A 21,410-nucleotide genomic window follows, 5' to 3' on the forward strand; every position below is an offset into this window, starting at 1 on the left:
ATTTTCAGAGGTTTTTAAGGTCTGGCTTGACAAAGCCCTGGCTGTGATGATTTAGTTGGAGTTGGTCCTACTTTGAGCCGGAGGTTGGTCTAGATGACCTCCTGAGGTCTCTTCCAACCCTAATCTTCTATGATTCTACAGATCTCTCCATATACCTAATTCTCATTGGCATACAGCTGATAGGCAACAGAGGAACAGTGAGTTTGAAATGGAAGTCATTGCCCCCTGAATCTGACTGACTGTGGTATACAGTTTTCAAGATCATATGCTATGGCTATCGTGCAACTGAATTTTTTTCATTTCTTCCATTATTCTCAAAGTATATTGATTTTCACATTAGAATATACAACATAGTCAATCTTGGAATCAATGTGACAAGTTCTGCAGGCTATGAAATGAAAACAACACAGCAGTATCTTATATGCCTGACCTCAGCTGTGGACATCTGCATGATTCTGATATCAGCAGTTTACTACCAAGAACGGTTTGCAGCAGTAACAGAAAAATGTAAACAGGTTCATATTTTTGCAACTCAGGATGACAGGGCAATGCTTAAATATGTTATGTTGAACCTTATTTTATGTAGAAATAGTTACCTTGGTTTTCTATGCTTAATAAAAGCTGGCAAAAAAACTGCACAACTATTTAATTATATTGTGGTATTACGAAATTCAAGTTTTTAATACATGAAATTCTACTGCTAAGCATTTAAGAGCCAGACCCTGCAAATTTTATTCAAGCAAAATTCAACTGCTTTAGCCTGAGTAAGGAAAGCAGGATCAGGCCCAAATATTTAATGATTGAAAAAAGGGTGTCACTCTTATTGGATCTGAAACCACTTGATAAATGATGGATTGACACTATAGGCCCCTATTCAGGAAAGCACTTAAAATCCATCCTGATTCAAGTCAACATTTGATTAAGTGCTGTCCTGAATAGGGATATGATGCTGAATTGTGACCATAATGACTAGATTAAAGCTTCAGAGAAATATCTCGGTTGTTATTATTAAACATTTATGGCACAGATTTTCTTTCAGAAAATCCCTGCAAAAGTGGCTCTAGGGAAGGATACCTCTGGACCTGAATAATTATTAAGAAGAATATTGTTGTGAATAATATTAAGCCAGTATTTAACATTATAATTAACACATCAAAATATTAGAACTGCTTGTATTATTTATTTTACATAACCCAAAAGTACCAAGACCAACCTTTTAAAACTGAATGCCTGAAGTTGGGTTCCTAATCCATATTTAGGCACCTGAAAAGTGGCCTGGATTTACAAAAGTGAGCAGCACCCCACTGCTCCCACTGAATTCAAAGGCAGAGTTTGGCTGGGGAGGTTTAATGTGGCAGACACCTTTTGCCAACATTTTTACAAATAAAAAGGTCTGGCTTTTAAAATCTTATCTGACTCTTACAGTACATAAACTTAACATATTCACTGAATCAAAATGGTAAGGGTAAATAGACTGAAAACCTCTTTTCTTTTTCTTCCAACCTTCTCTTTCTCTTTCTCTCTTTTAACCATTTCTCGTGTCATGCGATCAGGTGACTCACTAAAATCTGATTATAAAGTATTACGAAATCTCTTACTTGATGATGTATATAAACTCCCTAGTGTAAGGCAGAAATTCGGTGGTGAAGTAAAGTGCAGACTTCATCCCAGAATTAGCTACTACAGGCACCACCAATTTCTTTTTGAAGACAAGATCCTGCAGTTAGAAGAACATGGCAAGTCTGAACTGGAGTTATCAAGGCAACAATGGTAAGAATAACTTGCCTTAGCAGCAAACTAATTTAACTGACCAGGATGGGATCTTTCTTTTCTTTTTTTGATAAAAGGTGACATAAATCAGTGATTAAACCATATAGAATGATATATTTCTTGCTATTTTAAAGAGGTCTAATCTATTATTTTTATAGCTATACAAGAAGAAAACACCACAATTCAATATTAAAATATAAAACCTAAAGTAGCAATTAAGAATGAAATGAGACATAAATTTATGTCTGTCTAGGACCCGACGAGTGGCACAAATTATACCCTATTGCCAATGGAAACCATCAGTCCCCTATTAACATTAAAACCAAGGAAGTCAAAAAAGATCCATCTCTGGAGCATCTCAAGATCACCTGGAATTTGAGCACCTGCAAAGAGATTGTCAATGTTGGACACTCCTTCCATATGAACTTTGAGGACAAGGATAACCGATCAAGTTAGTGAGCAGAGATTTTTGTTTGATTTTAAACATTCTTTTTTTTCTGACCCTTGACTAGAAACAAAAGGCAAATGGACTTTCAGCAGCATAAATACCAATTCAAATGTGCTCACTGATTTAGCATGCTATATCATGTGATGATATAACTTTACACTCCATGCAAGATCTGAAATACATCCTTTTAAAATTAGGATTTGTTGGCAAGTGTTCCATTGTTACAAGCAAATTTAAAATTGGCCATATTTACTGGACATTTCCAGGTAGTAAAATATCCACAATCATGACTGTTTTCTTGTGGGTTTCCTACCAACAATTCTCTACTCAGATATTAGTTACGGATTAAGCTTTGCTTTAAAAAGGGAGGGTGAGGCACTGTTTGCTTGTTCTGATTCGCAAATACTACTACCATCCCCTAAATGACTCTTCAGACAAGTAATTCTTAGTGTGATGGTTAAGCAAATGCAGACCCTATCTGCCAGTAGGAGTGAATACACCTTTCAATGTCAGAAATTTGTGTACCATTGATGGTGACCTACAACATCACTAACAAGAACATCTAAGCTTAGCTGTAAAATATTATGGGAAAACTAATATAATACACTCAGAATATCTTGTACATATTACTTGTTTTTCTTCTTGCACAGAAAGGCAATTTTAAGATCTAGTATTGTGAACTCTAGTGGTGGATTCTCTTCTACCCCAGGAAGGGAATGAACTCAGTGATCTAACAGGTAGTTTCCATCTGTCACTCTTGGAATCCTAATCCTGTATCTAATAAGCTGCTGCTACTGTATGTTTCCCTGTCTTTTGTTTCCTCGTTTAAGTAATTAATAGTCTCTGTTCATGTTGAGTTGACATAAATTTTAGGGCTGAATTTGACAGACATGCTGATTTACTGTAACTAAGACATAATATGTACATATCAAGATTTTTATTTCTAAGAGCTTATATTAATATATGCACAATCTTATTTTTTTAATTTACAAATGAAAATTACATGTTAAAATAGACTAATAATAGATCTAATATTTTAATTGTCTACATGTAGGTAGGGAAGTTTGGGGATGTTATGATGCCTGTGCTGGTCTCCAAACTTGATTTTAATAAGTTATTTCATTTCTGTGCAGTGGTGACCGGTGGACCTCTGACTGGAAACTACAGGCTGCATCAGTTTCACTTTCACTGGGGCCAGACTGATGATCATGGTTCTGAGCACACTGTGGACGGAGAAAAATATGCCTCAGAGGTAGTCAATGAAACAAAAGTAAAGGTCCCATTTTCAAAGCTTGAGTCATAAATATCACCCTAAAAAATGGATATGCACATGTAAATTCTCATGCAACATCTGTATCTGTGTTTACTGCTTGGGTAGTTACATCTGTTTGCACAAGGAACAACCTGCTCTGCATGTGCAAAGGGGATTTTGCAGGAGAAAGTTAAGACCTGAAGCCAACATTTTCAAACTTGGTTGCCTGAATTACCTCCACCTAGATCCATATTTAAGCACCAAAAGAGGGCCCAATGCTTCAAACACATGTGTGTGCACTCTTGGCATTAATGGAGCTAAGTACTCATATGCGTAACCCTTTATAGAATCAGACTCTGGCCTGATCACCTCTAGCCACCACTGAAGACAGTGGAAGTTGAAGAGGCTCAGCACCTTGTAGCATCAAGCCTAATGCTTGTTGCTGGAATGTAGCTTTCTGTTGCTTCTTAAGGAGAACAGCAATGACAGGGCAAAGCTGGAAGAAAATAATGGCAGGAAAGGTTGTTAACTGAGACCTGCCCAGGGGGGAGGGATAGCTCAGTGGTTTGAGCATTGGTCTGCTAAACCCAGGGTTGTGAGTTCAATCCTTGAGGAGGCCACTTAAGGATCTGGGGCAAAAATTGGTCCTGCTAGTGAAGGCAGGGGGCTGGACTTGATGACCTTTCAAGGTCCCTTCCAGCTCTAGGAGATTGGTATATCTCCAATTATTACCCTTTATTACTTTTCAAGAAATGAAAGCCACTCCTGAGCTGACTGCTTTTGTTTGCTTTTCATTATCAACATACCAAGAACAATTTAGTCAATGTTATCTTTGGCTAATCTTTAGATTTTAGACCATTATTGCATGTGAATCTAATGAGATGGACTGGCGTATTTGTCTGTAATTTAGGCAGTGCCTCTCACAACCAACAGGCTCTTCCTGCTAGGAAATTTTCCACCATTGATCATGCTAGAGCTATCTAATTTATGCAGCCAAGATATGAAAGGGGCCTCCCTTTAGAACTGCTTCCTGCTATAATTAGATAGTGAACTTGGGCTGCGTTTGAACAACACTTAAATAAAAATATGTATTACAGAGCAGTTTGCATCAGCCACTTAAAAGAGTTTTAAAAAATAAAGCTGTTGCAGTTGAAAAAAGACTCCAGTTTAGCTTAAAAAACATAGCTGGGAAAATCTTTCCTGTTTTTACTTCTTTAAACCACCGTCATTAAAAACTGTGTGCATTGCATGATAATTTCTGCAATGTGTCCCTGCTTTTAGTGATTTTCCATTGCCATTTTAATAAGCTGTACCACTTTTGGTGATCTATTGATGGAATATGCTATACCAATAAAACTACATAGTTGCTAACTTGAGGAACTTCTAATGTTTCTAAATATTAATAACTTCTAAAATAATTTCAGGTGAATTAAGAACCGCAGCATATGATTTCCAGGACTTCCAGATTTCTAAATATATTGCATCATGTGTAAGATATAATAGGCAAAAACATTAGTGTTGAACAAAAGATACCATGCCCTTTTACAGCTGATATGTAAAGGAAAAGCCACTAACATAGCTACTTCTAGTATGTACTGTCCTCTAGATATGCCTGCTCATCTCACAGGCATAAGGCCTGTAACTGTTAATCACACCACTAGCTCTATTGCAATCAATAGCATACTCCTCTGAGTAAGAACCTCCTGTATGACTAAGGGTTGCATCCCAGAAAGTAGTATTTCCAATAATAAAAATATATATATTTACATACCCCTATATTTTACAGGAAAAGCCTGTGGCTCTGCAGTCTACAATATAAGGTCCCAAGCCTTTAGTTAAAAGCACATGAACAAACTGCAAAGTGAAGTCAGTGGCGCTCCATGATGGCACAGTAGTTCATGTGCACACTGCCAATCCAGGATCAAGCCCTAAGAATGTAGCTTTGGTTTGTCTCTAATGTTGTTGGCTTTAGTAACTGTTTCTCTGTCAATTGCTTTTTAGCTTCACCTGGTTCACTGGAATTCAGACAAATATTCAAGTTTTGCTGAGGCTTCAGATAAGCCTGATGGTTTGTCAATCATTGCTGTTTTTCTGAAGGTCAGTTACACAACATAGTGAAACCCCCTTTTTACCTCTTTTGTTTCCCCTTTTAAAAACTGTTTTATTTATTATCCTATCCACAAACCAGAATCCATTCAATAAAGGAGACTAGACAAAGCAATATTATCTGTATTTAGAGATGCCCATCTCTGTTGACTTGTCTTAGATTTCAGTAGTCTGATTATTTTTTCAACCTCAAATAGTGAAATGGTCAAGTCATTATTAAACTATTTTTATCATGCTACCTCTGTAGGATACAAAACAATTTTATATTGCTGAATTTTTGAATGGATTGTCTCTGGTTTTACATGTTGGAATGTTTGGCCTACTCCCAATTAATTACTATTGTTTTACTTTAGTTATAAATATCTGGCAATAGTTTTTATTGTAAAGTTACACAAGACACACCTAAATTATTGCAGTATATGTTGTTGTTGTTTTCCAAAATATTCTCTTCCACGGCATAGGAAGATATTCTTGTATTGAAGTGTGTGGCTCAAATTGAACTGAACTAATTCACACAGTTAATCTAAAAAAATAACTGAGCCAAAGTTGTATTCAGCTTATACGGGAGGGGGCATCAGAAAACCAAGGTTCTGTTCCCAGCTCTACCACTGACTTTTTATGTCACCTTGAAAAAAAAAATCTCTTAATTATGCTCTGCCTCAGTTTCCTTGTCTGTGAAAAGGGATACAATCTTACTTAGTAGAGCTAACAGGATTTACTTTGGTCAAATTCTTGCCCTTTTGTGTTTCCTTTCCACACAGACTTGTGTGATCAACTTTTACTGACGTGAACTTTCATGGAAAATAACTTTCAAAGTCACAAGTGCAAGTATTACCGGAAAACAAACATTAAACTCACATGCATAGGCATCTATGCCTGAAGTGCAGAAGCAATACCATGTGACTTATCTGGCCACTCGCAACCAATTAACACAGCTTAAATACTGAATACCCAATAAAGAACAGTTCACAAAAAAAAAAAAATTAGCAAAAACATTTTATGGAATACTTTCAAAGAAAGAATAAATTTGAGGTAATCACAACAACAAGAGGTTATGCTGGTCAGATAAATTATTAATTACAGTCTAGATTCTGACACCGTTACTCATGTTGAGTAGTAGCTTATTCTACCAAGTAGCTCCACTCATTTCAGTGGCACTGCCTGGGGAGAAAAGTATTACTTACTCCACACAAATAAAAGTGTCAATCTGATTTTATGAATGATTTGCTTAGCTCTAAATCTTAGCTAATTTATAGTGGGGTTGTGAGGCCAAACTAATTTATATTTCTAAACCATATTCAGATCTTGGAGTAGAAGGTTCAATGTTAATATAAATTAATAGTTATATGTTTATGATTCAACAGTTTTCTGACTATGTTTATATTTGCAGGTTGGTCCCCCCAATGAACATGTGCAGGACATTGTGAAGGCAGTAGGTTCGATAAAGACTAAGGTAAACATCACTGCCTGGTCACGGTACTTTAGAGCAGGGTATTGATTTAGAAGCTAGTGAGTTCACTCTTGAAATTCTCAGTTGTGCTCCTTACCTTATGCCAGTTTGAAATGTGATGAGCTGCACTGCATAGCAGTTCCATCTGTATACTTGTTATAGAAATCCAGGGTTCAAGCTGCTCATGTAGGGGCAATATTGAACATCCAGCTTAAATTGCCTTTCTGAGTCTAGAAGTAGATATACACACATGACCTTTATAAAAGTGCAAGCAAATAATTTATAGTCTTAATGCTCAGCACTTAAGCTGCCAAGGGCCTCCTGTAAAATGATAAGAGCTCTCAATTCCATTAATTTATTTTAAGTATCTAACCATCCATCTACAGTTTATCTTTAGCACTTTTCACCATATATCCAACTACTGACTGGACTTAGTTTTGCCTCATCTCTACAGCCTATCACATATATATATATGCTGTCCAAATGTTCAAGTAAAACAGGTTATGAATTTCATGTTATGTATTTAAGATATAGAATGTCTTTCCCACACAGTATTTACAAAGAGCTATGGGTTTGATCCTGGGAGGAATTCAGCAGTCAGGTCCCAAGCAAAGCACTTAAGCATACAAGCAGTCCTGTTAAATTCAGCAAGAATATTCATGCTTAAATATGTGCTTAAGTGCTGGATCAGGATCACAGTGTTCAGCACCTTGCAGGTCTGAGCCCATAGGAAAACACCTGTATTTTAAAATGAACCCTATTTCATTCCAGTGCATAAAATCGCCACTCTTATTCTCATCTTTTATATAAACAATATCTGACTGATGTATACTCTCACTGTCAGTCTTATTAAACGAAACACATTTTCCACAGGGTAAAAAAGCTCCATTTACTAATTTTGACCCATCAACTTTACTTCCTGGATCCTTGGATTACTGGACCTATTCTGGCTCTCTGACTCATCCTCCCCTTTTTGAGAGCGTCACCTGGATTATCTATAAGGAGCCCATTACTATCAGTTCAGAGCAGGTATAGTACCACAAAAAACCCGAGACTTTTCTTCACAGAGAAACTGGAGAATTGTATAATCTTGTTGTGCACTATGATTTATTGATTTTATGTTTGTTTTTATTTTTCTCATTTTCAACATATAAGACAAGAAAAAACCTTGTAAGGTATTTTTTAATAATTTTATGCCATTAAACTGTTGCCACCTATCAGTCTAGAGGTGGCTGCATTTAATAAATGCAGTATGAATGAAGTCCTTTCTGTGTAAGTTTCACATATGAATTTGTAAAGAGCTTTTGGATCTTTTGAGATAAAAAGCACTGTGGGATCATTTATTAATAATCCCTTAATAAATGGTAAGGGATCTTGACACCTAGGCCATTTTAGTGTACACTTGATAGAAGCTTGGTACAAACCATTTTAGCTAAAAAGCAGTTTTGTAAACCAAATTTGAATTAAACAAGGAAGTTGATCTTAAAGGCACTCTTCTGTGTTTTAACTAATAATTACCAACATTTTAAAACTAAAACTTTAACTAACACACACATTGGGGTGGGGTGGAGGGTAGGGGAACTCACCGAAAGTTGTTTTCTTTGTCAAACTGATTTATTACACAGATGCATCAATGTCATCACTGAATATTTGATAGATTTTTGTACTTGCCAGTGACAAAGGTGATAAAATGCAATAAGTGGTCAGATCATTCAAATAATCATCTAAAAGTATAGCTCCTGATTCATCACTGTGTTACTCCAATTCAATGCTGTCACAAGCAGCGGACTCTTTATTTCCATTTGTCGAGGATTGTTTTAATGATGAGATTTTGGATTAAGCGCATGAACAAAAACTACTAACTATAGAACCAGCCTAAGAAAGATTGCTTCTGCTTTTTAATATATGGTATTTAAGTTGGACATTAACTGTGTCCCTTTTCCCCTCATTTAGCTGGCCCAATTCCGCAGCCTCACATTGACCAATCATCGGCTTCCCCAGCCATTGAAGGGCAGACAAGTGAGAACCTAATTCCAGGTAATTAAGAATTAGTCAGAAGTGAACATATTTTCTCAAAACCAATATATCTAAACAAAAGGCCATGTAACAATGCACACAAATTATTTTAAAAAGTGAATCTCTGGTTAAGATACAATGCTCATATCCTGCCATATGCTATTGCTGTTGATTGTACTGTATTTACTGAAATGAATCTATGTTTCTTGTGCATTGTAAAGCAAATCATAATGATCATAATGGTCCCTTCTGATCTTGAATTCTATGATTCTATGAAATGCATTTTAATGTGTGGCTTTTACCTTAAGTATTTTAAAATATTTTTGGAATAATCTTCACATTTTTATTAAATTTATTAAATAACCTAGATATCGTGATGATAAATAGGAAAATAAATCCTTTGAATAAAATAATAAAATAAGTCAGTGTTCATTCTTAGCTAACTAATCAAAGATTTCATTTAACTATGGTAAATATATGTGTTAATTTTTGCAAAGGAATCACTTCTGTTAATGCTAACTTTAGCTGTTATCAGTTGTTTGCACAATAAAAAATAATATATTTGTCCTTTTTGCCTGGTAGATACTTTACTTTATTAATTGATATTATAAAAGTATTTTGAAACTGAACAGTACCATAAAAGTGCTAAATATTGCTATTTTCAAGGGAAAATATGTCATTTGTTTATTTCATTGATTTTCACTTGTCTTATTTAGCACAACACTGAAACAGAAAAGTAGTCAGTGAGATAAAGAGCTCTCCTTCACACAGTAAATATCTAAGTTTAAGTGTAGATTTAAGTCACATGCTTCTCAGGCTAGTTGAGACTAAATTCATCACAAAGGCCAGATTTTGCTACTTTTACTCAAGTACTTTACCCTGCAAACAGCCCCAGTGAAGTCAGTAAAACTATGGCAGTAAGATACTGCTCCGCAATAGGAAAGGTAGCAACATAGGCCCAAACAGGACAGGATGGGACTGTAGAAGGAACAAGGCGATGCTTAGGAACAGATGCCAGATATCCAGCTGGTGTGAATAGGCATAGCTTCATTCAATTCAGTGGAGTTTTGTCAACTTACACCAACTGTGAATCTTGCTTGCCATAATATTCATAAATGGCCAATCTAGACAAATATGTACTAAAGAAAACCTTGCCCCGCTCCCGGCCCTCAAGGCCACACCCCTGCCCTGCCCCTTTTCAAAGGCCACGTCCCCAACTCACTCAATCCCCCCTCCCTCCATTGCTCAGGCTGGGGGGGGGAAGGGTGCGGGCTCTGGGAGGGAGTTTGAGTGGAGGAGGGGGTTCAGGGTGTGGATTCTGACAGGGAGTTTGGGAGCCAGCTCTGGGCTCAGGCATGGGGGGATTCTGGGAGGGAGTTTGAGTGAGGGGTCTGGGGGCTGGGGCAGAGGCTGGGGTGTGGGAGTGGTTGAGGGGTGCAGGCTCTGGAAGGGAGTTTGGATGCCGGGTGCAGGCTCTGGGCTGGGGTAAGAGGTTGGGGTGTGGGAGGGGGTGTGGGCTCTGCAAGGGAGTTTGGGTGCAGGAGGGGGTTCGGGGTGTGTAGGCTCTGGAAGGGAGTTTGGTTGTGGGGTGCGGGCTCTAGGCTGGGGCAGGGGGTTGGGGTGTGTAGGCTCTGGAAGGGAGTTTGGTTGCGGGGTGTGGGCTCTAGGCTGGGGCAGGGTGTTGCAGTGTAGAAGGAGGTGCGGGATGAGGGCTCTGGGAGGGAGTTTGGGTGCGGGCTCTAGACTGGGGCTTGGGGTGAGGGGTGCAGGCTCAGGCCAGGTGGCGCTTACCTCGGGCAGCTCCTGAAAGCAACCAGCACATCCCTCTGACAGCGCCTCCTAGGTGGGGGGACCAGAGGGGTCTCTGCATGCTGCCCCGCCCACAGGCACAGCCCCCACAGTTCTCATTGGCTGCAGTTCCCGGCCAATGGGGAGGGCAGTCCACGGAGACCCCCTGCCCCCCCAAGAGCCGCAGGGAGCAGCACAGGGCCAGGGCAGGCAGAGAGCCTGCCTTAGCCCTGCAGCACTGCCAGACTTTTAGCGGTTTGAAATCTCCCAGATTGGCTACAGCAGCCTCCAAGATATAGAGCCCGATCCAGGAGACTCCTGGCGAAACTGGGAGGGTTGGCAACCCTAGCCCCACTGCACCAGGCACACCAGGCGTGGACTGGCAGGATCCAAGTGTGGGGTGAGAGGGTTCTATGTGGGACTAGCGGGCGGCTCAGTGGGGGGTCCGGGTCCAGGGGGGATTTGGATGCACAGGGACTTGTTGTGGGGTTCTGGGTGCAGGGCAATGGGACTCTTCAGGGGGTCCAGGTGAATATGGTTGGGGATCAGCAGGGGGCCAGGGTCTTGGTGAGGTGGGGGTCCAGGTGCAGCTGGTTAGGGCTCAGAGGAGTGGAGGTCTAGGTGCAGCATTTCATCAGGGTAGTTCAAGTGCAGGAGGGATGGGGCTCATTGTGGTGGGGGCTCAGCAGGGGGTGGTCTGGGTGCAGGGGTGGGGGGTCCAGATGCTGGGATGTGGGATTTGGCAGGGGCATCTGGGTGCAGGGGGTTTTGGATGCACAGGGGTTGGGCAGATGTGGAAGCAGCTCCCCATACAGTGACCCCTCCCCCCTTGGCTAAGGAGCAATGGAGGAAGGAAGTGGGGGCCTGGGGGTGCAGAGTTTCCTGCAGCTGGGGAAGGTTTCTAGGGATGAATCTGACCCAGCCCCTCCTTGCAGGAGAAGAGGAAATTATGTCCTCCTTCCCCCAGCCCAGCCAGGACTAGCAGCTGAGCCCCGTGCAGGGTAGGAGCCACCAGCCAGAGTGTCCCCAGCTCTGCCCCCCACCCAAGTGAATTACCTCTCCGTCGGCTGCTCCAGGTGCCCAAAATGGTGTTCCTGTGCTGCTGGGGAGGGTATGTGGTTGCTTTTGCCGCCCCTTTGCTTCCCCATCAGAAAGTCATTTTTTGCGGGGAAGCAAAGAAATCTGCAGGGGACATGAATTCTGCATATGCACAGTAATGCAGAATTCATCCAGGAGTATATATTGGACAAAATGATGAAGTTAGCAAACTGTCCACAGTCCTTTGTCCATCTGTTCTCATTTGGTTAGCAAGTGTGTATCTTAACCACTGGACAATCTGATACCAATGGCTGGTAGAGTGAGGTCCAGGTCTATGATGGGGTTCTAAGCACTACTTCAATACTGCTCCTAAGATTTTAGAGCTTGTCCGGCAGGAGGCAGGATTCCCATCTCAATTCCTGGAAGTGCAATAACCATGCCAAGGCACTTTGTTATTCCATCCAACAGCGGCTCCACATTCCTGGCTAGAAAGTCTTTTCAGCCCTTAGCTTCTTAACTTAAATCTAGTGAAACATGGAGCTCACCTTGCTGCTCAAAACAACAAGGAGCACTGCCTGTGGATAGGCACCTAGCTACAAAAATGTTACCCTTCAACTTAGACCTTAGGAGATAAGAACTGCCCTTTTCCAACAGTCATAAAACAAAAAGCATGTCTGCCTCCCCATAACAATCCCTTTTCCACTAAACCTAATAATATCAGTTGCCTGATACAGAAAACATATCTAAAATCAATAATCTTCTTGAGATATAGATGTTTATGCTCATCAGCAACATTCTTCATGTTTTTGTCCTGCAAGAAAACACATGAAAAACTGGCATGCAGTCAGATTGTTCTATGACCTTCATTAGCAGCACCAAATCCTACAAACTTTGCACTAACTGCTGTAAATGAAACAAAGAGATTATGGATCTTAGGTTTCTGGCTACAAACCTGAATAAACAACAACAAAGTGGCTTAGTGAGTGTTACTGAAACCACACTATGTGTCACTGCCTCAGAGAAATAACTATTTAATTCAATAAACAGCTGTGAACTGCACATAGATCAGAGATGAAGGTAAATTTCTTATTTTATTTTCAGCATGGGTGCTGCAGTAAGAGATCTTCCATTGACTGCTCCTGTCTGAACTAAGGCAGTAGCTCTGCTGTTCGGTTACTAAGTCATTCACCAACAACTTCAGCATCACACTAGCTAGACCTGACCTCCAAGAACAGTGTTCACTTGGCCTTAAGATCAGAAAGGCTCTTCCTCTAAGCTTTCTTCTGTCATATGAATTATACGTCTTCTGAGAAAAAGAAAGCACTGCTAGCTCTGTTCTCAACCTGCATGTCAAACACTATAACACATAATGCCCTCCATTTCTACTTTTTTTTTTTTTTGCCAGTCAAAGGTCATTTTAGTTTACCCCTCTTCAATTCTCCCGAAATAAATCTGCTTTTTTAACAGAATAGATCAGACTGGAAAGGCCATTATATTAACTGTATTACCTATGTGATCCTTTTGGGAAGGGATTGTACTCATGATCATAAAACAACTTTGTGGTGTTCATTATATTTTATAAATGCACACAGGGATTGTGCTGGGTGTACATTTTAGAAATGCAAAAATCCAGTAACTAACCCTAATTCCCATCCATTTTCCTGAAATAAACATGACTACCTTCTTAGAAACTCAATGTGGATCAGAGCCATGGCGTTTGGACCTGGATTTCCCAAAATGTGGGTGTATTTGGACTTGTAATTCTGGCTCATGGAAGAGATATGCCCAAACTGTAAAGTTTGGATATCGATCCAGATCCTAAAGTTTGGCTCTGATCCTGCAACTGGATCCCTGTGGGTGAACCTTTACATCAATATAGAGTTCTATGGAAGTCACAGATGCTCTACATAAGTGCAAAAGTCCACTCAGAGGGATCCAGTTACAGTCTGGGGACCTGTGTGTGTCTGTACGTGGTGATAAGCAGGGGAGAAATTCAAGCCACTGTTCAGTTCAGGCCCATTTCTAACATAAATTGCATTATCCTGTTTTTTCTTGTTTTTATTCCTCTGGAGGGGGACATGAAGAAGTGTTCGTATCACACTCCAGTCAGTAGCTGGCCTGAGCCAGGAAAGCTAATGATCCAACCAGTGGACCAAATTCAGTGATGAATCCTGGTCACGTGCTGCCTGAGGCACACTGTGAATACACTAAGAAGATTCTTCCGATGAATTCTTCCAAAAGAAAACTGATGGAAAATACCAAATGGGACTACATATGAAAACCAAAGGAACTAGTGATGACAACCAAAAATGACACAGAAAAATTCATATAGCACATGGTCTCATAAAATGTAAAGCAGATTAAATCAGCTTGATAATGTAATCCACCTGGCAAATGGCAAACCACTCTGTCTCAATACCTCAATCACCAGTGACATAGCAATTTGTTATCTTTACAGTAAAGGAAGAAAGCAATGTACAGAAACCAGGGATCATATTCTGAGACATAAAATTAACATAGTAAGATGTATAAAGATACACCTCTACCCCGATATAACGCGATCCGATATAACACAAATTCGGATATAATGCAGTAAAGCAGTGCTCCGGGGGGGGGGGGGGGAGGAGCTGCGCACTCCGGCAGATCAAAGCACGTTCGATATAACACGGTTTCACCTATAACACGGTAAGATTTTTTGGCTCCCGAGGACAGTGTTATAATCAGGGTAGAGGTGTATATTTTACAAACATAAAATATACAACCCCAAGGCTGCTGATACTTGAAGGAGAGTTAAAACACATTAAGCATGGATTACAAGGTAGGTATCATTATTCAACCTCTCCTTATTTGAATCCCAACATAAGATTTACTTCTACTGTGATGTCTACACAGTATTAGCTAATCAAGATGAGGTAAAGAGGTGGTTGGGGACAGTACACATAAACAACATGTATTATTACATAAGAATAGGCCATACTGGGTCAGACCAAAGGTCCATCTAGCCCAATAGCCTGTTTTCCAACAGTGGCCAATGCCAGGTGCCCCAGAGGTGAACAGATAGGTAATCACTCAGTGATCCATCCCCTGTATTAAAAGACATGAAAATGATCAAGACATATGCCAGTCATACCCTTCACCATTTTGCTCGTATGTTGCACCCTTTTCCTGACACAATCTCTTTGTCTGTCTTTTTGCCCCAAAGATCTTACAATCCAAAGACTGTTTCTTCTAATACATCTGTACTGTGCCTCACACACTGTGGATGTTAATGTGATATAAGTAATAATAATTCATAAAATGCATATTTTTACTCAGCACCTCTGTTTGGATCAAATTAAATTTAATAAAATTATGTGATTTCTGAGGTTAGACATCTTGGATGCAGGATACAGTCGGCATTTTGATGTGAAGCAAAAATCATGAGGCAGGGCTAATTATTATTATTCCTAGATTTTTAAACCAGAAGAGACCATTAGATCATCTAGTCTGATCTCCTGTATAACATAGGACTTAGAATTTCATCCAGATATTCTTGTACTGAGCCCAGTAACTAGTGTTTGACTAAGGATATCTTCCTGAAAGGCACCAGTCTTGATCTGAAGACTTTAACAGATGGAGATTCCACCACTTCCCTTGGTAGTTTTTTTCCAATGGTTAAATCAAAACCAGTGAGGTTTGAACTCACAACCCCAGGTTACAAGACCAGTATTCTAACCCCCTGTATTTATTATTTTTGCACATTAAGAACCTAGATAACACTGATGCAAGAGAGACTCAGTGAGCCATGTTTGGACCCTGCAGAGAAGAGCTCCTAACACAGAACTGTGTGGCATGGTACAGTTGATCTTACGGAGAATGATTCAGAAAGAGGTGTCACTTTACACATTATTCAATTCTTTCTGCCTATTACCACTCAAAAACTAGTATCATTCACTGCTTTGTGACCAGCCTCTCTGCACCCCTGGTCCTTTTGCAGTCCTTTAAATGAGTGCCAGATAATGGCAAACACTTTAAAGCACAAACTAGATAGTACCACAAGGTTCACTGGAGTAACTGTAGTCAAATGTCTTAAAAGAATAAATCCACTGGACAAATAAATCTACATGCTTTAGTTTATGTCACCACAATATACGATGACTCTCTTTTTTAGAGACTATCAGTTACAACACTCAATCTGCCAAAGGAATACGGTTCCTGTTCAGCAAAGTGTTAAAGAGATCATCCCGCTGGCAACAAAAAGCCTGATCCTTCAAGGTGCTCGGTGCCCTGAGTTCCCACTGACTCCAGTGAAAGTTGAGGATACACAGTACCTGGCAGGATTGGGCCTAAAGAGAACAAGCTCCCAACCCAGCGACTGGGGCTCACATTGCAAGCATGTCTAGACAATCCATAACCTAACAAAATTTCAGAATGCTAATGACGGCTGGAGATCAGTGACAGCAGCAGCACTTTCTGGTCTTGTATCCTGAAACAAAAGCTTTCATCACTGCTAAACTATCTACAGCTGACTCTCTTTTGACGCCTATTAGATTCACTTCCTATTCTGTCTGGAAAGCATTGCGGTATTCACTAATAGTATAACAAGTATAAAATAAATACAAAAATACTACAAAATGCACAATGACAGGCTGCCAATATTTTAACAAACAACACCTACAAAAATGTCCTCCCTTGGCTTGTGAAAAGACCCTTTCACTACAGTCAAGTTTGCTTCCCGAGGAGAGGGCAGCAGGGCTGGAGAATCTATTCATTTGATTTCCCAATAATGCTTTCTTATAATCAAAAGGAGGCAACACAACATGGCAAACAAGACTTTGTTCAGTGTCCTAGGCTGGAACTTTTTAGAGTTGATTCCTGAAAAATCTATGGGGTAAGTTTCACTAGCAGCAGCACCTCTGTGGGCCTGCAAAGCCGCTTGCACCTTAAGGAGGGATTCATCCTGAGAAAGAGCAGACAGTGTGACCACTGCTGTCCTTCCTCTGAATTTTCAGCTGAAAGAGAGAAAAGCTTTCCATAATAATCAGACTCCACTGGTATCCTTCTCATGGAAAATGAATCAGCTCATTCCTCAACTGCCCTGGCCAGACTTATTGATGGGAGCATGCTCTCTGTCTCTGATTCTATTTGCTTTGACAAGTAGCCTAACTTTACACCATCAGGCAGGGAATAGAGTTTTATTTCCTAATTATCTTAAGGAGCCATATTGGGCTGAATTATCTACTTCTTCTGCAAGAGGATCAGATTTGATTATACAATGGCTCAATTATATCTTCTATTTGAAGGAAAAGCATGCAGGAGAAATTCCATCACACCTGGAACAGAGTCACTCTCCTTATATTATTAAGGGTGATGGCTTCCCCTCTGTGGTTACTATTACCTTATGATCTTTACAAGGTTGCCAAATAATGTCAAATTGGGTCAGTTTCCATTACATCACCCAGGGCAAAGCTTGCAACTTGGATTCCTGTGTCACTTGGTCTAGGGAAAGCAAGACTAAGGGGAGGGGCTCCAGCCGGCTTTAGATATTTATTGTGACAGAAAGGCTTGCCAACTCGCACAAATTGTTTCCTATTTCTCTCATTGTATCCTGCCTGGCCTCCTAGTTTTACTGGTAGGACAGCTGCCGGACCTATCCTCCCATCCCTTTGTGATGGTCCTGCCCCCATGCATCTGCTACATGCACATTCTCTCTTCAGGTGACATTTTAAGTCATTTGGGCATATCTGATTTATAAAAGGAGATGGGAGATCAGATGTCTGGCTCAGGAAGTCACAATCCTGAAGATCTAGACAGTTCCCTGGAACTCCAGTCCCAAGAGCCTGCAGCAGGCAGGGCCAGTTGCAAAGCAATATAGCTTAGATTGGAAGAGATGGGTCAACATAGTTATATTATATAATACAGATTATTATTTATATTGTGGCCACAGGCCTTGCACACTTAGCATCTATATAGCCCTTAATTTGTAGGTCTTAAAGCACAAAGGTGGGTATGTATTGTTATTCTAACTTTACAGATAGGAAAACTAAGGCATGAGAGGCTAAGCTAACATTCGCAAACCTGGGTGCCTAGCAGTAGGCTCCTAAATCTATATTTAGTCATTTATAGAGAAATGGCCTTGATCCCAGAAGTGGTGAGCATCTGCAGCTACCAGTGATTTCAGTGAGAAATGTAGGGCTGAGCTCTTATGGAAATCAGGCTCTTCTGTTTAAATGCCTAAATACAGATTCAGGAGCTTAACTTTGGGCACCTGGGTTTGAAAATGTTGGCTCTAAGTGACTTGGCCAAGGCCACAAAGTCAGTTGCAAAGCTCAGAAGAGAGCCTAGTCTCCCGGCTCTGTGTTCATTTCGCTCAGACCATTGGCATCAGCTATCACACTGCCCTGGGCCAACTTATAAAATCATACTCGTTAGAGATGGACTTCTTCCTATCTACCTGTTAATGCAGACTTGTTCATAGCAGTATATGGTGAAATCCACACTAAGGGCCGCACCTTTGTTATTTCTTGTTAAAGACAGATTTAAATAACGAATTCAATATTTAGCATCGCTTTGTGTCATTTTTTACTCCCAATGAGTAATATCTTACTCCTCAATAGCCCCACTGATTCCAATTTAACTGAATTCAGGTACTATTAAGGTTGGCAGTGTCACAGTTTCAGGATAACTGCACTTACATTCTCCACCTCCCTGATCTGCTCGAGGAACTCACAGTCAGGTCTTCAGCCATCACCTGTCTCTGGGCAGGGACCCTTGTCCCACTCCCTACTGACCAGGTGGTCTTAAATCTGCACAGCCCCCTGCCACACACTCTGATACCCCCAACAAGCCAGTCTGCCTAATGGCCAGCACCTGCACTTTGCTTTCCCACTGAAGGCTATGAACAATGTATTGCCAGAAGTTACGTGTTACCCCACAGCTCTTTCTAAGCAAGCACATTTATTCTTAAGCATTACAGAGAACACACATTAAAAAACAATAAACAGATTTAAAACATACCTGAAGTCACCCATTAGTCTTATGGGAACTTAGCTGGCCAAAGTTCTTCCAACTTTTCTGCAAGGGTTGAAGCCCCCCAGGGACAGAAGTTACAAGTGTCACTCTGAAGTAATTCCCCTGAAGTCCATGGAACTGCTGTGATTTTACATCATTGTAACTGTATGCAGAATTTGGCCCTAGATTTCTAATTTCTCCCAATTTTTCTTTCTTGAATTCTAACTTTGTGTTATTATGAATACAATCACTTTCTAGGGGCTATACTGGACCATCGGTTTTTAACAAGAACTCTCCACTAGTTTCTCTGGGCACTTCCACTAAAAAATGGATGGTAGGCTGTGGCTTCGGGTAACCTCTGAAAATGGCACCAACAAGGATATAAAACTAAGGAATTTTTTTAATCATGTAAAATTTTATTTTATTTTAAAAGCTTTTGTGTTTTGGCTGAATAGGTTTGGCAGGTGCCTACCTTGCCCCTGCCAAAGGAGAAAGGCATATTTCTCTGTTGATAAGTATTATTTAGTTAATGTTTGGACAGTGCTTTATAAACTAGAACACTATAAGAGTGTTAAGTACTTGTAATGAGTACAGAAGAACTTCCTGACACTCACAGGGCCGCCCAGAGGGGGGGGCAAAGGGGGCAATTTGCCCCGGGCTCCGCAGGGACCCCCAAGAGAACAGCGGAGGCTCCCGCCTCCGCCCCTCTCCTGGAGCCTCAGCGCATCAAGCGCCGAGTCTCCGCCGGGGCCCCTGAGTCCCGCCCCGCTCGGAGCCGCGTGGTCAGGGGGCGGGGCTGGGAGCTCCGGGCTGGGCTCAGCTGCCTCCGCTCGGCGTGGAGCTCACAGCCCCGCCCCCTCCCCACGCGGCTCTGAGCGGGGCGGAGCTCAGGCCCCGCCGGCCACACGCTGCGGCTGTTCCAGCGAGGCGCTGAGACTCCGGGTGAGGAGGGAGCCGGGGGTAAGAGGCTGGGGCTGGGGCTGGGGCCGGGGCGGGGGGGGAAGCGGGACCCGCCGCCGCCGCCGAAGTTCAGCCCGGTCTTCGGCAGCGGGGGGCCCTTCCGTTCCGGGACCCGCCGCCGAAGTGCCCCGAAGACCCGCGGCGGGGACCCCCCCCCGCCGAATTACCGCCGAAGACCGGGCTGCACTTCAGCGGCGGGTCCCGCTTCGGCGGTAATTCGGCGGCGGGGGGGCTCCCGCCGCGGGTCTTCGGGGCACTTCGGCAGCGGGTCCCGGAACGGAAGGGCCCCCCGCCGCCGAAGACCCCGGGCCCCCGGAATCCTCTGGGCGGCCCTGGACACTCAAACAGCTGTGCATTAAAGACCTGATCCAATGCCCACTGAAAGTGATGGAAAGATTACCACTGACTCTAAAAAGCACTGAATAAGTTATAACAAAGAGACCAAATCCAGTACACATGTATAAATAAATAGGAGCGTTAGCCATCACTATTTCACTCAAAAGAATTTGAGGCAATTACATTTTCCTTGTTCCATAAGCCCATCCATAAATAACATTGGAGAGAAAGATTCTGTTTTTAACAGCAGTCAGTTTAGCAGAGATTTAATATTGATGCATTTTTCAGCCTTTGGGGAGTTTGTTCATGTGCTATAGATATCCCTGCAATAGAAGCCATCGCAATGCATACATCATTCTGATGCAACACCCTCCCATCAGGCAACAGAGAACATTGAGGCACGCTCATGAGACTTCTGTATTTTTTTAAACAATATCAGATATGTGGAGTGCACATACTGGAGTGAAATATGCATACTAGAGTGCTTCTCATTCCTGATATCACAATTGGTTCTGCCCTGCAATTAGATGTCCATGTTGCAAAGCCAGATTGGTTCCTAATTAGTCTAGTGTAGAGCTTTGTTGAATGTAGGCTACTGGCCATGTTATGCCCTCAATACTCATATGCAGCTGACACAAAGAGTGAAATTCTGGCCCCACTAAAGTCAATGGTAAAACTCCCACTGATTTCAGCTGAGTCTGAATTTTACCCTAAGAGTCTAATAGACATTCAGGTCTCAAACTTAGCTCTTTACTATTCAGACAAACGGGTGCTTATATAATCAGCCATATCAGGTCCACTGTTGAGAGGAAAAACCTTCACCAGTTCAGATTTGACTACTGGTTTAAAAGTGAGCTGCAGTTTATTAATTGTAATGAGAGTGTAATGCTCTGAAAAGATCCCAGGCTTAAATGCCTGTATTTCTCTATTTACCCAGAAAAAAATAAATAAAAGCATGACAAATAGAGTGAGGTGCTATGCTGTGTACAAATACATTTGCCTATCTTTCATAAGCATTCTGTTCACATTTCAGTTAATAGAGGTGGACAGTTTGCTTTCCAAAAAAAGGAGTTGTGTGAACCAGTGAAGATTTTTCCTTTCAGCAATTTACATCTGACAGTCCCACTTACACAGAACATCCTGTTTGGATCAAGAGTTGGAGACCTGAATATCTCCATCAGATTCTTTGGGCCAGATCCTGAGTCAGTGTACATGGATGTTCTGTTGACATCAGTGGAGCTACATGAATTAACAGC

General features: G+C 41.3%; 1 protein-coding gene across 3 annotated transcripts; it reads left to right on the forward strand.

Moving 5' to 3' along the window:
- Positions 1–1,609: 1,609 nt before the first annotated feature.
- Positions 1,610–15,882, forward strand: LOC123364738 (carbonic anhydrase 1-like). Of its 3 annotated transcripts, none has more exons than XM_045007094.1 (8): positions 1,610–1,770; positions 2,024–2,221; positions 3,352–3,470; positions 5,472–5,567; positions 6,967–7,029; positions 7,900–8,055; positions 8,980–9,063; positions 13,938–15,882. In XM_045007094.1, exons 1-7 carry the CDS (start codon positions 1,734–1,736, stop codon positions 9,055–9,057), a joined length of 747 nt encoding a protein of 248 aa, XP_044863029.1. In that variant the 5' UTR covers positions 1,610–1,733; the 3' UTR covers positions 9,058–9,063; positions 13,938–15,882. The 3 variants fall into 3 exon arrangements, with proteins under 3 accessions (XP_044863029.1, XP_044863027.1, XP_044863028.1); XM_045007092.1 differs by having other exon boundaries at positions 13,941–15,881; XM_045007093.1 differs by lacking the exon at positions 13,938–15,882 and adding an exon at positions 12,970–13,337.
- The last annotated feature ends 5,528 nt before the right edge of the window (positions 15,883–21,410 follow it).

The sequence above is a fragment of the Mauremys mutica genome, chromosome 2 (genome assembly GCF_020497125.1).
Source record: "Mauremys mutica isolate MM-2020 ecotype Southern chromosome 2, ASM2049712v1, whole genome shotgun sequence".
Taxonomy (NCBI): Eukaryota; Metazoa; Chordata; order Testudines; family Geoemydidae; genus Mauremys; species Mauremys mutica.